The 18,302-nt window shown below is 35.0% G+C and overlaps 1 protein-coding gene across 3 annotated transcripts in view; it reads left to right on the top strand.

The window, feature by feature from the left end:
- The window catches only part of FAM189A1 (family with sequence similarity 189 member A1), a 129,851-nt gene that overhangs the window by 61,109 nt on the left and 50,440 nt on the right, over nucleotides 1–18,302 (top strand). For all 3 annotated transcript variants that reach the window (XM_014944384.1, XM_014944383.1, XM_014944382.1), the window contains exon 3: nucleotides 17,896–18,006. In XM_014944384.1, the coding sequence (XP_014799870.1) occupies nucleotides 17,896–18,006 (111 nt within the window). The remainder of the gene's footprint in view (nucleotides 1–17,895; nucleotides 18,007–18,302) is intronic.

The raw sequence follows: 18,302 nt of genomic DNA, 5'->3' as shown, positions 1-18,302 counted from the left end.
AGCCCCAAATTCTCAAAGCAGAGTGAACATTAAATGTAAGATACCTTACATTTATTATTACTTTTGATATTATGGCAAGTAAAACTATGTACTTGCATTTTTGGCATATGAATGATAGAAACCAAAAAAGGATTTTACCATAAGAACAAACCTATTCACACCATAGAAAAAAGGAGTCTGCGACAGTTAGTAGGAAAAATGAAATGTGTGAGGGATTCAGAAGGAGGAAAGGTATGCTCTGTCTTGTTGGGTTGTTTTTGTTTTTTTTTAAACAAGTAAGATTAGTAATTTGATGCTGAATATTCAAAAAGGAAGTTGTTTCAATTCCAGCAGTTACATTAACAGCTGTAGAGGTTTCTAAAAATAGTAGAAGGTAGTAAGACAATTCATTGCACTTTATCAGAAATTATGTGGAGATGATGGAGTGATAAATGATATTTTTAGTTTTCAGATTACAGAAATGAAATATCGTTACTTTGGGCCCTGACAGTTGATGTAGTCTCTGATTTTGGAAGCACTGAGGGGTTTCCAAAGTCAAAAGAAGTCAGATACGAGCTTTGAGACTGAAGGAGTTAAATATATTTTAAAATTGTAAATATATATATCTTGAACAAAATGTATGCAAAACCAACTTCTAACTTTATACATTTCTTCTAGTTTTGGCAACTCTGCCTTGTGAAGTACCAATACAAAAGTGATTACACTATTTTGCTATCTGTGATTAATTTCCTACTGAATTCCTACAGCTACTAGATTCGGACTTCCACTGAACTCAATTAAGTGTATAAAGCATAATAATTGCAGAAGATTTCAAACTGATGACTTAAAATGATTTAGCAGACTTACCTGGATCACAAATTGAGAAAACGTAGTTTACAGTTTAAGGCTTTAGTTGTTCATATATTGCAATATTTGGTTGCTCAGTGTTGCAAAATCTTTGCGTAGAAAAGCTGCTCAATTCTTTAATAATGCAAACAGAAGTAGACCATACTCAGTTGGATGCTATGTTTTCTTTTTCTACACCATAAAATAATATGGCTTTAGAGGTGAAACGATATAGTTTGTCTCTAAATATGTACTTAAACACTGTTCAGAACAGAAAAAAGGTTTTCTGTATTTTGTCATATTTCATGTTTTATTAGGATTTTCATTCAAAAGGATCTGCTCAGTCTCTTCATTGTCATAATACTGTTTTGTATTTAGTAAATACTGATATCTTTAAATAATATAGCTGTATCTGTTCAAAAGTAGAAGTGCAAAAGCATTTATCTCATTTAAATACAGCATCTAATGCAGTGTTAGAACTAGGAAGTGATTGTTTTTCTATTGTATAGTAGATTTATATGGCTCTGAGCAGCAGCAATAATAATTTATCCATATTTATGTTGTAAGAGGCATAATTCTAAATTGTGCGTATCTATTTTGTGCTCAGAAAGAGAGACAGTACATCAACATCCTAAGAAACATAAAACCCAACAATTTTTAATTTAGCTTCTCCTAAATATGTGTGTTTTCAAATGCTTTATGACTACCTGTAAATTTTCTGCTAAATACATGGCTCTTATTTACCAGAAGTAAAGAATCATGCCTTTGAGGGGTGGGGAGGGATGAACTAAACAGCTCTGCAAACTCTATCAAAGAAACAAAAAACCAACCACCACACCAAAAAAGTTCTCATCTTCTGAACTGGCCAGCCTTTAAGCTTGCCATAGTCATACTCCTCAGGGGAGGGCTGCATGTGGTCAAACAGAGCCACCTACAAAAAGAGCAGGGAAGGAGAAGGAGTCCTTTCAGTACAAAGGTTCAAAGACTGAAAATTGTCCTCTTGGAGTATTCCAGAGCCTTGAACTCCCTGTGCCTGTGCAAACACAAATTGACTGCTGCCTCTGAGATGCTGCAGTAGTGGCTTTATTCTAGAAAGTCCCCTAAAGATACTAAATCCTTTAAGCTCTTGTAATTTCTGTTCCCAGTATGGCAGGGGAAGGGACATTGGCAGCATGGTCAGAAGCAGTGTCTTAGCTTTTTTTAACCTGTGATTTTACAGGTGTTCTCCCTTTGCTGATTTCCGCAGCATTACATTGATTTCCACAGCATTTGACAATTGAATCTTTTGACATATTTTGATTGTCTTCAGCTGCTATTATTGGTCATCACCCGAGCTTGTCTATTAATACCGTTACTGTGTTTGATCTCCTTGAAGGGCAGTGTAATTAAAAAGTCGATTTGTTGTCATATTTTTATTTCTAGTGGAGTTGAAGATGGATTAGGAGATCTCATTTCTTTTAACTTGGCTTTTAAAGTGAAAATTCAGCCCATCAGAATAATTTGGTGGCTTTATTCTACATCAGGAGACCTGCAGTTTAAGGTCGTACAAGTGACCACAGCATATACATGGTTTTGAGTGTACTTCTAAATACAGAGATAAATGTATTGGGAAGTTACCAATCTCTCTTTCTCTCGCTGTTAGATGCCATATGATTTCCCAAAAAGATGTATTGTAATATCCACTAATGAAATTTTCTAAGGCTCTATAGCTATGTTGTATCTGCTTGTTCTGCTTTCATATTATAATTGATATAGTTGTATCAGCATTTTATGTATGTAGAAATTTGTTTTTAATATAGATGAGTGACAACTGTCAGGAATCGATAGGAAAATGTTGATGCTTTCTGACATAGTACTAGAAAAGTTGAACATACAAGGTAGTGTATCTTAATCTGCTATATGCCTAAGAACTGCGGCAGAGAATCAGTATTTTTATTTGATTGGAAAAGCAAAAGATTTACTTCTTGTTAATAGAGCTTTGTTTGCAATAGGAAAACATATCATGGTTTTCTCCAGTATTTTTTCAGGCAGTAGGGCAAGCAGCAAAACCTGACTACTTTTTGATAGAATTTTCCTTGCATGTAAAAGTGGATACAACAATAAAAAGGACCTATAGAGAATGGCTCAAAACATTGTATACTTACTCTGATACTAAAGTAGTAAAAGAATTAGAAACACACAATATAGCTCTCCCCCTGTCCTTGTTCCCCTTGCCCTGATAAATTGCCACTTGTTTATGGAGAGAATGGAGGAGCAGAAGCTTGCTGGTGTGCAGCGCTAAAGAGAGGTATGTGTATGTTGGCAGAGACAGGAACACAGACCTGTCTGCAGTGCAGTATGCTTGAAGGAAGGGGGGAGTGAACTCTTGTTAACAGTTTATTTTAGATGAGAAATTTATTTTAGAAGAGATGAATGTTTGAAATGTTTTCATTTTTTATTTATTTTTTTTATTTAAAAATAGAAGAAACATTGCATGAACTAATATAAAGTATTTTGGGAGGGTGATGGAATTAATTGGGAATGGATACCTTGTTCTTTGTACAATCAGAACTCATGTTATTTCAGTTGTGTGTAACTGATGGAAGGAAATACACCGTTATCCAAAGAGAACCTAATTGTCCTGTGCTTGTTGAAGAAAAATACTTTGATTTCAGTGGGATTTGTTTGCCAGGTGAATCTTAGTTTAGAACCTGAGTTAGACACACCTGTGATCAAATGTTTGGGTTTCCTTACTACACCTGCTGTAAAATCTCACGCAGTCTTATGGATTCAGTTCTAACTCAGATACATGAGTGAAGGTCTTGGAAATTTTACAGTTCCTGTATTGATGGATCTCCATCAAATTATTCTTGTGAGTCTTCCACAGAGAAATGTGTGCAATTTTTCTTTAAACCGCCACAACTATAATGAGGTTACAGTAGAATCTGATTTGGAAACCCCGCTGTCCATGTTGAAGCCTTGCCTCAAAAAAATGCCTGGTCCTGAGAAGGCTCATGTACTATTGATAGAGTTTAGCAGTCATGGCTTCCTGACCTTGCTTACCTGGGAGAAGCCTTCTTCCTTAATGGTGAAAGTATTCTGGTGTGATAGCTTTCAGAGAGACCACACAATTTTCATTAACAAGAATAATTACACATGAGTATTTAATTGCTATTAATATGTTGGGGAAGACAGATGCGAAATATCTGTGTATCTGACCTTTACAACCTGCTTCTCTCTAATTATGCCAGTGCCAGGAAGGGCTGCTTGCACAGCCTTTTGATGCCTGTCCTTGTCAACAGGACAACATGAGCTTTTATTTCCTCAGGGTATTCTGCTACAGATGTTATAGAAGGTTAATTTATATGGAGTAGCATTTCACTGACACTTCCATGGAGGTGAATCCTCCCAGCAATGTGACACTTGCAAGAAGTAATATGTTGTATATACGGAGGTCCCTATTAATGCAGTTACTCTGGAACTATAAATTCAGTCTTGTATACATTTGTTTTAAAGTTACTAGACTAATGCTTTTTAAAAAATATTTTAGCTTCTAATTACTGATTTAGCTGGCTGTTTTGTTTAAATATGGATTAGGGTTTTTTAAATACGAAACTCATTTAGAAAAATATCTTCTTTCCTAACCTGACCATCTTCTGCCATTGTCATGGAACATTTCTGAGAAATAGTATTTTATTAGGTAACTTAAAAGTTTCAGTGTTTACTTCCTCAGAAAATATGTTAAAAGGAAAATCGAATTGTTATGGCTGAGGTAGTTGAAAGCTTTAAATCTGGCTTATGTGGTCAAAATTTTATCCAGAAAGCATTTATGTTTGAAGTGTTTATGATCACAGTGGATATAAACTCTGCTTTTTCCACCTGACTGTAGAGCTGCAGGAGTCATTTTTGAAGGATATCAAATTGACAACATTTTGACTGCCATTAAAATAGGTTAGTGCAGTTTGCTTTCTTTCTCTATCAAAACAGTATTTTAAGTTAGATTTCATGTGCATGGATTTTTTATTTAGGGAAACACCGGTGTATAAATGGAAATGTCAGTGATAAAAATTGGACATTTTTTATTGTCAAAAGCACTTCTGTTGACTGCTTGTACATATAGTAAAGATTATCTGATTAATTTTGTTGCAGTAGAAACTGCAAATCTCTGAAAGATTCTTTCAAGTGCTTCTTTTAACATAGCAAACTTTGTAGGAGCTTCTGTGCTGTACCAGCTGATATTCCCCCTAGCCCTTTCAATAGATTATTTGACAAAACTTAAACTTCTTGTCTGCTATGAAAATAATTACCAGAAAACGTTGCTTTGTTAAAATTGCTGTTGGAGGTATGTTGCATTACTTGAGTAGTTCAAGGGACAGCTTGAATTCTATCTGCAACTACGTAAATCTCCTCTTCTTCTTCCTCTTGTATAGTAGGCCAGTGATGTTGAGATCAGTATAAAATGCACTTTTTCAAATCAGTGAATGTGAAAAGTATGTTGTATTGTCTATTTCAAGTTTTCAATATACTTAATAGTATAGTGTGCTTGGAATAGATTGACACAGTCAAACTCCTTATAGGCCCAAGGTTTCGAGCATACACACAAAATCTATTCATTTAAGGAGCCTTTGGTACAAAGGTGTTGAAAGCAAATGGTAAGACTTTTATATGAATTTGCATAAAGGTAATGCCTTTGCCTGATGCACTTTCATCTTTGCATGGCAAATACATGCTAAAGCACTGCAGAGAGTATAACGCTCCCTTTTGAAACAGATCCAGGTGGCTCCAAAATCCTTTTCCTTTTTTGCTTTGCCAGAATTTCCTCAGCTATTGCTGCGGTCAGCACCTTAACAAAGAAGGGAAAAATAGAAGCAAATATGCCTGAAACCTGCAAGTTAACTTCTGTTGCTGCTCAGTAGGGTGGGGAATAAGAGGAGGAGCAAGACAGGAATGGATTGCTGTTAAGGCATTAAAAGGGTTTGAAAAGTTTTTTAGATATCAAAATTAATTACTGCAGATCTAGGTCTAGAAGTGTTTCCTGCCCTGTTAAGAAAGGTAGGGAGACGATATTACCAGCAGAGCAACTAAATAAAATTATCTATTTGGACTAAGCTTTTTATTTTCAAATAGGACTGAAAATTATCTGGTGCTTCATTCTCAAATTATAGCTCAAGTATTCCATGAACTCTACGACTCTGTATAGTAGATTTTGTTTATGCTTCAGGGGAAAAATGCTTTGGTTACCAAGCTTCCTAGAATTGCTCTTTGTTCCTTTTAATGCAGTTCAGAAAGGTGTAGATGTTAAAAGTGTTAATTAGAACCAAAATAGCAGAAAATGAATAGAGTCTGAAGTATCTACTTTTGACAAATTTCTACTTAATTAATGTTTCTGAACTGAGAGAATGAGGGCTTTATTGCTAAATCAGTCCCTCTGACATGAAAAAATATTAAACTGTAAATTGATACTGCTGTAATACAGCATAACAGAAGTAACAAACATGTATTGGTTTATGTAGAATATGACAATGCTGAACTCTGTTGTGTTGCAGTCCTTTAATCCAATCATTGCACTTGAGGAAATATTCCATAGGGCCTTCAGAATTTCCACTTACGCAAACTGCCTTTACTGACAGGGAATTTCTTGAATGGAATACTCTTAGTATGAGATATCAGAGGAGATTTGATTTGATAGAGGCAGATCTTTCCCTTTATCTGTCATTCTGTACTCCTGTATACAGAGCTTTTTGGATTCCAGAGTCCTTGAAAAGCCTGGGAAACATTACCAAATTCCTAACTTTATTATTATTATTGTTGTTATTTACTACACAATGATACAGGAAACTGAAGTACTTTTGGTCTTAAAGTAGAAGTTGTTCTTTGTGATGCAAATCCTACTGGAAACACACAGTGCCCCATTCTGTTGTGCACTGTGCTCTTGTCAACAGCTTTCAGATAATTAGTTTGAAGATCTGACTTGCTGACTCTTGGTTGAAGCTGATTGCTACTCTAACAATAAATACAGTAGAAGAGGCATACTTTTTTCTTCTAAATTTAAACCAGTAGGTTTTATTATAAACTCAAGTAGTAGAATTTTTGAAGTTCTGTTTAGTTTTTCCTACAGAATTTTTTTATAAAGAAATACAGAAATGGAGATGTAACCAAGCAACTAGTAATAAGTTAATTAAATTACAAGATCTATTTGAATGAAAGCAAGTTAATAGAATTGTAACATGGTGAATAAAATCACATACACCAAGTTTAATTTTAGAAGTTTTCATCTGAAATATTTAGCTTTGAAATTAGAAATAGTTGCATGGTATTTTAATATTTATGCCAAGGTTTAAGCTTTCTCTTAAAAAGTTAAATAGCCTCATTAGATCTGGTCAAAATATATTTTATCAGGAGGAAATGTAATTTAATTTAATAATGACTGGAATTGAATGGCTTTATATATTATAGGATAAAACAGAATATAATTTATGGTTCTTAACATAAAAGCATTAAAATCTTTAACCTGATGCTGTGCTACACAGCAGGGAATGTTTCTGCCTATTTAACACAGAATGTTGCTTTAAAGCGAGAGAAAATATTTTTATTGAAACCTTTATTTTAATTTGGGAATTGGATTTGGGAATCAGGGAATGCTGAATTAAATAGATCTGAAATACCAACACTTTCATTATCAGTCTCTTCTTGGCAAGTGTTGAGAAATAATTTTGAAAGTCATATAATTGGATCATGTAACAAAAGAATCTCTACTATGAGACAAATAATGGGAAGCTAAATTTTGTTGTTTCTTGTGCACTTGCAAACCATTAGTTAACAGTGTGGATTTGATTGCCATTTCTGTGTAGTAAGTTTTTAAAATGGGCTCATCTTAAAATGATGGGTGTTATCTATTTAATTCTATAATGTGTAATTAAATTTTGAGTTTTATCTTCTGATGTTTTTGTGTTGTATACTTTATAGCTGAATAAATTGTAAGGGTAGAAGAGGTCATAGTACATTAACTTATTGATTTCCTAAAGTAACAGCCCAAATGACCTTGATCATGAACTGCAAATCTTCCTTTGGAGTTGTGCCATATAGTCCAAAATATTTTTAAAAATACTTCAAAAAATATTGGTGATCTGGTGTTGCCTTTGTGGTAAGCAATCCATCATGCTCATAGATACAGTATTCCAATGGTTAATAGATCTTACTAAAAATCAATATCTTAGTCTAGATTTGTCTAGTTTTGCCATCCCACTATTACTAGCTGCTTATGCTTCTTTTTACTTAGTTGTAGAGCTGCACTTTGTTTTTGTTCACAATAGGACGTTTTGTTGGCCAGGGGTTTGATGTAGAGCTATCTACTGTTCTACTGTAATGAACTGGGTAGAGAAACTCAATATGCTTTTAAAGCTAGTTTTTCTTGGAATAGAAACTATAAGAGTTACCTTTGACAATGGAACTAAAGAAGAGAGGGTAGAAATTTTTAAAGGTTTTTATATTAATCTTCTCAGAACTCAGGAAGCTTTGTGGGGAATCTTTGCTAGCTTGCTTCCCTTGGTAATTTTCCAAGCGGCAGTGCACTGCTCTCTTTCTCTCTCTCAGGTTCCTAACACGGTTTCTTCTGCTCTGTGCAACCCGGCTCGTACCACCTGCTCTTGCCTGCTCCTCGAGCTCTGCTCAGTGCAGACCCTCTGTCCCACCTCTTTTAGTTCCAGTGATCTACCTGCTTTCAGTAAGCCCAGTTGCTCTGTAAGAGGAAGCTCATCTGGAGCGGCTCCACTTAATGCAGATGCTTCTTAATGCATGTAGCACCACACAGCAGAAGACAGAGATGCTGCTCATCAGGTCTTTTAGTCTATGGATTCTGTGATTTAAGAGATTTTAAAATTCTAATTTACATGTTAGAATTCTGATTATAGAAGCAGGCTAAATTTGAGTGTATTTATTCCAAACTCTTTTCCTGAATGAATGATTTGAGAATATAGAAAACAATTGGATCAGATATATTGAAATATAAAAATATCAATTAGCGCATTAAGATAAAATAATAATAGTAATTTAGAATATTGCAATAACAACAAAATATCATTACCACTTCTTGATTTAATGAGAAGTAAACCTGTATTCTTAGGGTTGTATGTTGATAAAATTTTGAGTTTCTGCAAAGCTAGGAAGAGAGTATATATAGAGACTGTTATCCGTTACTCAGTATAACGGATCTTAAAATTTCATACATATTATTAGGGCAGTGATTATTTATGGAAATAGGCAAGAAGAAATGGTAGTCTGACATAAGGTAAAGTATGAATGTGCAGGGCTTTGGCTATTCCTGTAAATTTCCCATGAGCACACTACTAGTCATAAAAATGTTATTTATGCCTTGGTGAAATGACATGAGCTGCTTGTCTGGATTGTTGGGAAAGAGAATGCACATGTGTTTATTGTGGAGAAGCTGACTTCCCTGATAAGTCAGAAATCTTCATATTAAATTCAGCATCTGGCTGATCTAACAGGTAGCTTGTGCCTTTTCCCCAGATAATCCTGCATTAACTTAATACTGGCACAGCTGCTGATCTCACTGCTTCATAATGCTTGGTGCTCGTAAATTTTCAGTTTCGCTTCTGGTTGTGTCCTTCTGGATGTCTGTCAGGTAAACTATAAATTCTGTGGAATAAATGATAATAAACGTTGCTATGTGTAGTCCATGTAAGCTAGAACTTTGTGAGCAAAATACCATGCTGCAAGTTTTTAATCTAATTATACAGTAGTTTACAGCAACAAGCACATTTGCCTCTGGCTATTCTTGCTGCTTCACAAACCATAAATGTGTGTATTAAAATGTATATATTTTTAACCACGTTGAATATACGTGTACATGTTTGATGTGGTTGGAAAAATTCTGTAGTGTCTCAAAAAAAGTTGCTTTCCACAAAATATTTCATAATGTAAAAAAAACCGTTCATTTAAGGATGACTTTGTGACCTTTAAGAGAGCTACAAGACAGGAATTAATAGGAGAAAAACCCACAGATGCAGTATTAAAAGTACAGAAGATTGGCAGGTTTGCAGAAGCAAGCTTAACATGAATTCCTGATTTTTCTCAAAGTACTCTACACAGTAGTGTTGAGTAATGTGTTTCATTGGCACAGAAGGTAACATTTTCTAAGTGTTAGTGTCTTGACTATCAAACCACTGAAAATCATGAGGGGAAGTAGTGACTGAAATGCCAGCAATGAAAAGAAAATCCTGGTTTGTATTTATCTCCAAAATGAAAGTGTGAGGAATGAAATAAAAACTTGCATTTACACGTGGTTTCATATGGTCTCGCCTGATACAGTATTTACATCAGTTTTGGAGGACTTAAATTACTTTGCATATAAAGACTTCTTCCTCTTTGTAGTAGTAAGTCATTCTTCAAACCATATTTAATGTATGCTCTCCCTTTTTGCTGTGCTCCTGATTTATTCATATGCAGTAGTTATTTTGCTTTACACATTTGCCTGTTTTCTTCTATATAGCAGGCATAAAGGTATGTGCATCCCTTTGGTATTAGGTATGGAAAATGTAGGGATGCTACGTATCTGATATAATTGCTTATGGCTAAAGTTTTCAGTGAGTCAACTTTCACACAGTTGTGTTTGATTTGAGGTTGTATCATATTTTGACATTCAGTTCAAAGTGAAAGTGCAAACTACTCCTGGGAAGATGGCTCATTCTGGACTGGCTTATTCATCCTTGAAACTTTTTCTTCAAACACTTTGAGGGGCTCTGTAACAGAGAAATGCTTTTTATGTGCTTTAGTGTGTAATGGGTGTTTGCCCATAAGAAGCGGTACAGTAAGATTCAATATGTTGCCAAAAGAAACTTTTGAAGCTTGCTGAGCTCAAGCTCGCAAGACTGGACCTGCAGAAATCTGAAGCTGCTCTTGATTTATGTATTCTGGTACATAAATTCTTGATTCATACTCTTTGCAAATAATATCATCAGATGCATGAAGGTATTTAAGAAGTTATATGATCTCAAAGTTATCACTTCACATCTATGGACAAGGCATTTGGTTGAAGTAGCTTGCCCGAGGCCAAACACCTGGTCGTGAGCAGGGCCGGAGTTAGGAGACAGACATGTTACCCTGTGAAATCTGTTTGTTCCCCTGACATTACTTTCTTCCAGTGTTGCTTAGTACATGAGTGTTGCTGTATCAGAAATATTTGTGCTAGGTGTCCTGTTCATGACTTATCGCTAGTGGCGTAAATGCTACAGACTTAAAAGTTAAATTATGATAAATGCTGTATGATGGAGAAGTTCAGTACTTGGCATTCAGTAATACACATAAAATGCTAGTTGTTATTAGGAAAGAAATAGAGAACAAGACGTAATATTTTGTTATGTATGTCACAGTTTAAACCCACATATTGAATGCCGGATGTAGTTCCAGTTGCCTCATTGGAAAAGCATAAGAGAAAGGTGACAGGAATAGTGATAGATTTGATGACTCCTTGTCTCAAATAGGACAGATCAAATTTTATAAAAGGCATTACTGGCCTGGAAAAGGTCAATAGGGCATAAATATTCTTAATTTTTCTTAGCAAAAGATGTCACCAAGTGAAATGGCAAGTTTTAGAATGAAGGAGGAATTTTTTGGACAGCTCATAATGACATCACGGAACCTGTTGTAAAGAAGTTAGTTTAAGCATTTTTTTCATCTGAACTTTATGCCTACTGTTTTGAAGCATCACTTCAGGCACTGGTTATCGGGAAAATGTTACTCCACTTGCATGGCAGTTAGCACTCCCAAAGTGCACACTAGCTTGTTACATCACCAGCTGATAGATTTATAGGTGCTCCTCTCTCTATAGGCATCAGTTAATTCTGGACATGTCGAGTCCTGGTATGTGACCACTGGGTAGATACCTGTCCAGTGTGCAGTGTTAACTGCGCTGGGTCTCAATGTACATCAGTATTGTTACTGACAAAAGCCTTCATCCTTGACACCCACAGAAAGTTGTCATTTGAGATGCTGGAAATTGTTCCTTCCTGAAAGTCATTGCACTGTGAAAGTATTGTATATTGAGTATAATCTTCAGTGTTTGTTCTCTTGCAATATGTCTAACAACCATTTTGACATGATTTAAGCTGTGTGTTAGTGTCAAATGAGTGAGAGAGTTTTGGGGAGTATAGCTGTCTTTCAGATGAGTTTTTCATGTTTTATTGCTCAAACTATGGTGACTGAAAAATACAAGGCAGAATTGCAATGTTGGTAGGAGAAATATTATTCTTATGGCATATACAGTCTGTAAAATTAATTAAAATAATTATATTTACATATTTTCATATTACTTATTTAATACACATTCATTCTTAACTTGTCCTCTTAAGAAAGTTGAGAACATTGTGTCACTAGAAAGTGATGTTTGCAAGAGTTCTTTCCTCATTTTTTGTATAGTTCAGTGAATAGGTTTTGTTTTAATCAGCTGTCAAAAATAGCATGGTGTCAGAAATGTGAAGAAGGAATAACAGTGATTGGAGTAGGAAAAATAAGTAATAAATGCACGGCATTTTCAAACTTTTCCAGTATATCTAGGCCTTCTTAGTCTTAATAATTTCCATGGTACTCTTTATTTATTTTTGGAGGCATGTTTACACATCTTACTAAAGATACGACTACAAATAGATTCCTTTACAGTGGAAAGATAACATAACCTGTTAGGGTTAGGGCTTAAATAATTATTATTTTTTTCTTTCAATATGGAAGATCCCTTGTACGGGCTGTCCCTTGTAAAGGCATGGTAAAAACTGATTTTTCAGTCTGTGCAGATTTGCATGGTGTCGTCTCTTATTAAGTGTGCATCTCAGGACTGCAATGATAAAAACTCCTTTTTGATATACTCTGAATAATTATACTTAAAGCAGTTTTCTGAAATGTGTAATTCAATTAAAACAAATTTCTGGAATATCAGGAAGAAATCTTTTACTTCAGGAAGAAATTTTTTACTATGAGGGTGGTGAGACACTGGAACGGGTTGCCCAGGGAAGTTGTGGATGCCCCATCCCTGGAGGTGTTCAAGGCCAGGCTGGATGGGGCCTTGAGCAACCTGCTCTAGTGGGAGGTGTCCCTGCCCATGGCAGGGGGGTTGGAACTTGATGATCTTTGAGGTTCCTTCCAACCCAAACCATTCTATGATTCTATGAATATATGTGTGAGCTAACTCCTTATGAAATTGCAGTTTGCTTTCTTTAGCTAATGCCTATCCTGCAGTGTTCCTTAGTATTTTGCAAAATGTATTGCATCAAGTTGATATTGCAGAAATAATCAAGGCTTATCAGAATATTAGTGACAATTAAACCTTTTCCCAGTTGTTTGCCAGAGAGGTCATGTCAAAAGAGAATTTACAGAAAAGTGCATGGGTTCATTACAGATGAATTGATAACATTAGGCTAGAGGCTGCCTCCTCCTTGGAATCCCAGAGCATAGTATTTCCGTTTGTAGATTCGTTCAAGGTGGGTACACTCTCTTGATGTCATTCATTGCAAGAAATTCAGAAGCAGAGGTTATCCTGAATACTCAATGTATGATTCTTTTTCTGAGGACACAAAAATGACTGAAAGGCCAGTTTCCCCTGTTCTTTGTTTCAGAAGTAATTCACCTTTGAATGTTGACATGGTCTTCAAGAATATGGTTTAGTGATTTTTTTTTTTATTGCATATTTCTTATTTATCTTTTTGTCAGAGTTAGGTTGATGGTTGGACTAGATGATCTTTAAGGTCCCTTCAACCTAGATGATTCTATGATTCTAGTGAGATGTTAATTCTACTGAAGAACATAAGAGTATTCTGCGATCCTGCATGTCTTTTATTTATGATTTGTTCAGTGACCTGATCAGTCAGATCAAGACCTGTATAGATACTTGACCTGTCAAGGAAGTCTCTAGAGGTGACCCCTGTATGGAAGAACCGAATATGCTTAATTTTTTTATCTCAAAAGGCAATGTACCTACCTCACATACCTACCTCAGACATGAATCTTTATCTAGATAGTAAATGTTAATTTTGCCTGTAAGCAAAACACAATGGAATCACTTCAAAGGATTTGTGATACTCCCAAAAAAATATGTATAAAACGTAAATATGTGGAATATCTATATAGATATATTATTCAAAGAAACATTAGGAAAATTATGATGATCTTTTTTTCTTTCACTACATTCATCTTTTTGTTCGTTTTAATTCTTACAAGTTAAGATTAAGCAGTCATATTAGTTAAGGCTGAATGTGTTATGGGCAGAGTGAACAGCAGGACTGTGTGTGATCTGGCATCTCTCTTCTGTTTTCTTTATTGTTGCAGCTGAGGGAATGAAGTAAGCCAGTGCATTTGTTTTACTTATTAGAAAGATAAGCTTCATAAATATTGGTGGCTGGCAATCTGGTCCTTGAAGGCATATTTCTCCATTTGTGTTTTATATCAATATGTGATATCTTATTTTGTGATTCTCCACCAGCATAAGCTGCATTATTGTTGATAATTTCCTGTGTTCTGTACCCTAAATACTTCTTTCTTCACTCAGTAGAAGGAGGAAATGGAAGATATTTGGCACTCACTTGTTTTTGTTTTGAACTGTATCATTTTACTAAAAAGTCTTAGTGCTAAAATTCATGTCTAGAAAAAAACCACCATGAATCTTATTGTTGATTCTTATTCTTTTGAAGGATGATGTTCAGTATTGTTGCTCTGAGCATCATTTCTACTTTAATGTAGCGTTATTCTATTTGAAAACTTCAGTCATGCAAATGAAAGGCAGATTCTTCTTGCCTGCAAGGGAGCGTAAAGGGGAGCCTCATGTGGCTCTGCCTTTCCCTAGTTCCTGGCATGGCTCTTCAGATCTGCCATAGCAGGGGACCACTGCAGCCTTTTTTAAATTGCTGTGTTCTACCAGCTTTCTGAAGGAATAAAGAGTAATCAGTTGAGAAATTTTTTGAATTGTAAATTTATTTTTGACTCTTCTCCAAAGTTTTGGGAAGTATAACTTTTCCAGCACAGCAGGGAAGGATGCCTATATCAAATATCTTGGTGTAGTCCTAAGACTGTGAACAAAAATCATAGTGAATTTCCCAGGGCACTGTTGAAAAAAAGTGACATTATAGTTTAGCTGAACTTGAATCACACTTGAATAACTTTAGCTGAATTTGAATCACAAATTATCCTTCATTAATCAGTCTACTTATAAATTAATTATTCAACCTGGTGTATGCAATATTTTTGTTTGACAGATAAGAAAAATGGGAACTCTAAAAATTTAGTAAGGAAACAATAGCATGAATGTAGACTGTTTCCAAAATCAAAGGTGAAAATAACACATACCCTTCTAAAGAGGATTTTTCATCAATAAATTTCAAATCACTCTGCAAAAAGGTTTTGTGTTCACACTCACATTTTACTGATAGTCCAGCTGTATATGCAAATCTATAATTAAATAAAGCCAGAAACTTCGACTGAGAAGGAGTCTGTCAGAACCTGGAGACTTTGTTAGTGTGACCCAGTCCCTAAACTTTCATTGAGGCTTTGATTCATGAATAGGCAGAATAAAAGGAAAGATAAGATGGTCCTTTATCTTTTCTACTACAACTGGTTTTGATGCTACAGTAGGAATTTCAAAGGCCAACTCTAGCTGTATTAAACTCAACTGATGAAATTCGATGACATAGACTTAAGATTTGCCAACTTGCTTTTAATAAATTGGGTGAAGGGGATGGTTCTGAAATGTGTAGTCCTGGATGAGACTTTTTAAAATTTTTAATGTGATGATCAAGCAGCCTAGATAGTGTTTTATTTTAGCTGAAATCTGAGAGATTCACATAATTATATGATCATAGAAGTTGAGACTTCTGCAAAGAAAGAATGATGATTAAATAGAAAATGGTACGGTTGCTTGCTGTTGCGCTTGATGTTGCAATGCTGTTGCAATTCCTACAATCAAGTGTCCTTCACCCCTGTCTTTCAGGAGTACAGCAAAGATATTCTAATAGGCTCTGGCCTCAGCCTCCCTTTGCATTGCAGAATTTTTTCTCCTTTGGTGGAGAGCTGCTGTAAAAGCCTAGATCTTAAAATAGTTTTATTCTTAAAGACAGAAGTTATGAGAAGGCCTGGAGAATTTATTTTGTGTGACCTGAACCTCAAAATTACTGAAAAAAAAAAAACCAAATGAAAAAAAAGTAGAGTCAGGTCATGAAGAGAATTAAGCTAGTTTATTATTCCAGGTGCAAGATGACATCTCAAATTGTGAGTTGTTATATCATTTTAAATAATTGCCTCAGAGCAAAGCTAATTAGTTTTGTAGAATTAGTTTAGGACTATGATAACATTTAATTAGGAAGGCCTATTAGCATTTCTTCTACTGATTGCTTTGTATAGAATATCAGCTTTGACTTCTCCAATTAATTCTGCTAACTCCATGTCATAATAAATCAATTGGCTTTGCTTTTTGTTTAGGTACTAATTCTTTGTGGCTCTGAAGCTTTTGGAGCTTAGTGGTATTAATGCATCTTCCTGAATTCTAGGAATATTTTATCTTGTTTGTATGTTGTAGTTAGTAAGGTGAAAAATATAATACTGTAGTTTAAAAGCAGCATTAAGTTGTCCTAGCCCTTCAGTGTCTAACGCTTGCCCTTGCTCATTGGGTTAACCGCCTCTTATACTCTTTGCCAGTGGTTTCATACTGCTCCTGCAGGTACATCACACTGAGCTCTCAGAGCAAACATTCAGTAACTTGCTTTCTGAGGAAACTTTTAATGTGGAAATTAGACATACTGAATTTCATGAATAATGTATATCTAACTTCATGTACAGTTTCATAGTGTAGTATTGGCTGTCCATCATAATCCACAATGACCACTCCTTCAAGGTGTTGCAGATATGTTTATCTTTTCTGCTGTACTTTTGCAATGTTAGAAAAGACTGACTTGTGATAAAAACGTTAGGCACACTGAACATTTTTTTTAACGCCTGTTAATGTGTTAATTGATGTTTTTATGCCTCCACACAATATAGGAATGTAAAAACAGTTGAAATCTTGTTTTCTTTCAAAATATGCAATGGAGATGTAATTTGACCCTCAGATATATCAACTGGGAATTTTTCCTTTAAGTAAGGTTTAGGTTGGTGAAGAGGGAAACTATTCAAATTCTTGTTTTTCATTTGAAAAACACTAAAAAAGATCCAACGATTTTTCTTTTAAGGTTACCAAAAATATTTGCAGAGTATGCGTTGATGAAAGACAACATCTTCTGAGAACGGTGATCAGAAAGATTGTAAACTATGGACATGCTTATGGAAAGAAGACGCAACAAAATTTTTTACTAATTTCACATTACTCAATGGGAGTATGTGTGTTACATGGCAATATGAACACTGAATTTTTAAGGTGTTCACATATTGAGCGCATGTTTATTCTTGGCCTCTTACTGCTTGTGCCTTTCTGTTTCCCTACATATTGAGATTTCTGTCTGCCCACACTGGGCCAGGTTTTTTACGTTTCAAGCATTAAAATTATAGTTAAGCTGATATAATGAAGTTAATGATTGTTTTGACATATTTTGAAAGGAGGTGAAGTGAGTAATTAACACAATGAGTAGCTGGTATGGAAGATGATGCTTAAATTGTAGTTGTTGTTTAAAAAACAAGCAGTTATATGTATCCAGAATTTTATTCACCTTTTTTTCCCTTAACTTGTACAAACTCGTGTTACATGATATTTACAAATACTTTTTCCTCTTTAAGATACCCATACCTTCATCAAAAGGGATTTAAATTGTTTTAAGACTCATAAAAGTGTGTGATAAAAGTGGGAGATAAATGGATGATTTTGAAATGGCTGGAGAAGAATAGGTGATAGTCAAGTCTAGTTTTGATTTAGCTTTCTCTTACAGTGTGAGACTCAGGATGTTGTCAGATTAAAGAATACTCTACTTTCTTCTTTAAAATGTATAAAATGTTACCATCCATGTAATTGTATGACAGGCTAGAAGTTCTAGAACATCTAAGTGATTTTTTTTTTCTTGTTTGCCTTTTACAGTGAATAATAATAGGCTGTTTGGTTTTTTTTTCCAGATAACCTTTTTCATGCTGCTGTCTGCAGTGTGCGTAATGCTGAACTTGGCTGGTTCCATTCTCTCTTGTCAGAACGCTCAGCTGGTAAAGTCTCTGGAAGGATGTCAGTTGGTAAGTAATGAAAAACAAGTCTCTTAGAAAGGGCAATGGATTTTATTTTTCATTTGTTTGGGTTTTATACGTATAGTCCTTCAATTTTCAAAACAGTATGTGTTCAGTAGAGCCATCTATAGGCCTTACAATCTGAAATATCATGGGAAAAGTTTGAGAGTTAAAGTGCTAATGTGTTTACAGTGTTTTACCTCAAAAAGCAAGGTGTAATATTAGAAAGACTTACTTAGTGTCATGGTACAAATGATACTTAAACAGAATTGGTGGAATACAGGCCACATGGAGGCAATGCAGTG

Source organism: Calidris pugnax, unplaced genomic scaffold, assembly GCF_001431845.1.
Source record: "Calidris pugnax isolate Ruff unplaced genomic scaffold, ASM143184v1 scaffold70, whole genome shotgun sequence".
Classification (NCBI taxonomy): Eukaryota; Metazoa; Chordata; class Aves; order Charadriiformes; family Scolopacidae; genus Calidris; species Calidris pugnax.
Note: the sequence above shows the minus strand (reverse complement) of the source record. Positions and strands in the feature narration are given on the sequence as shown.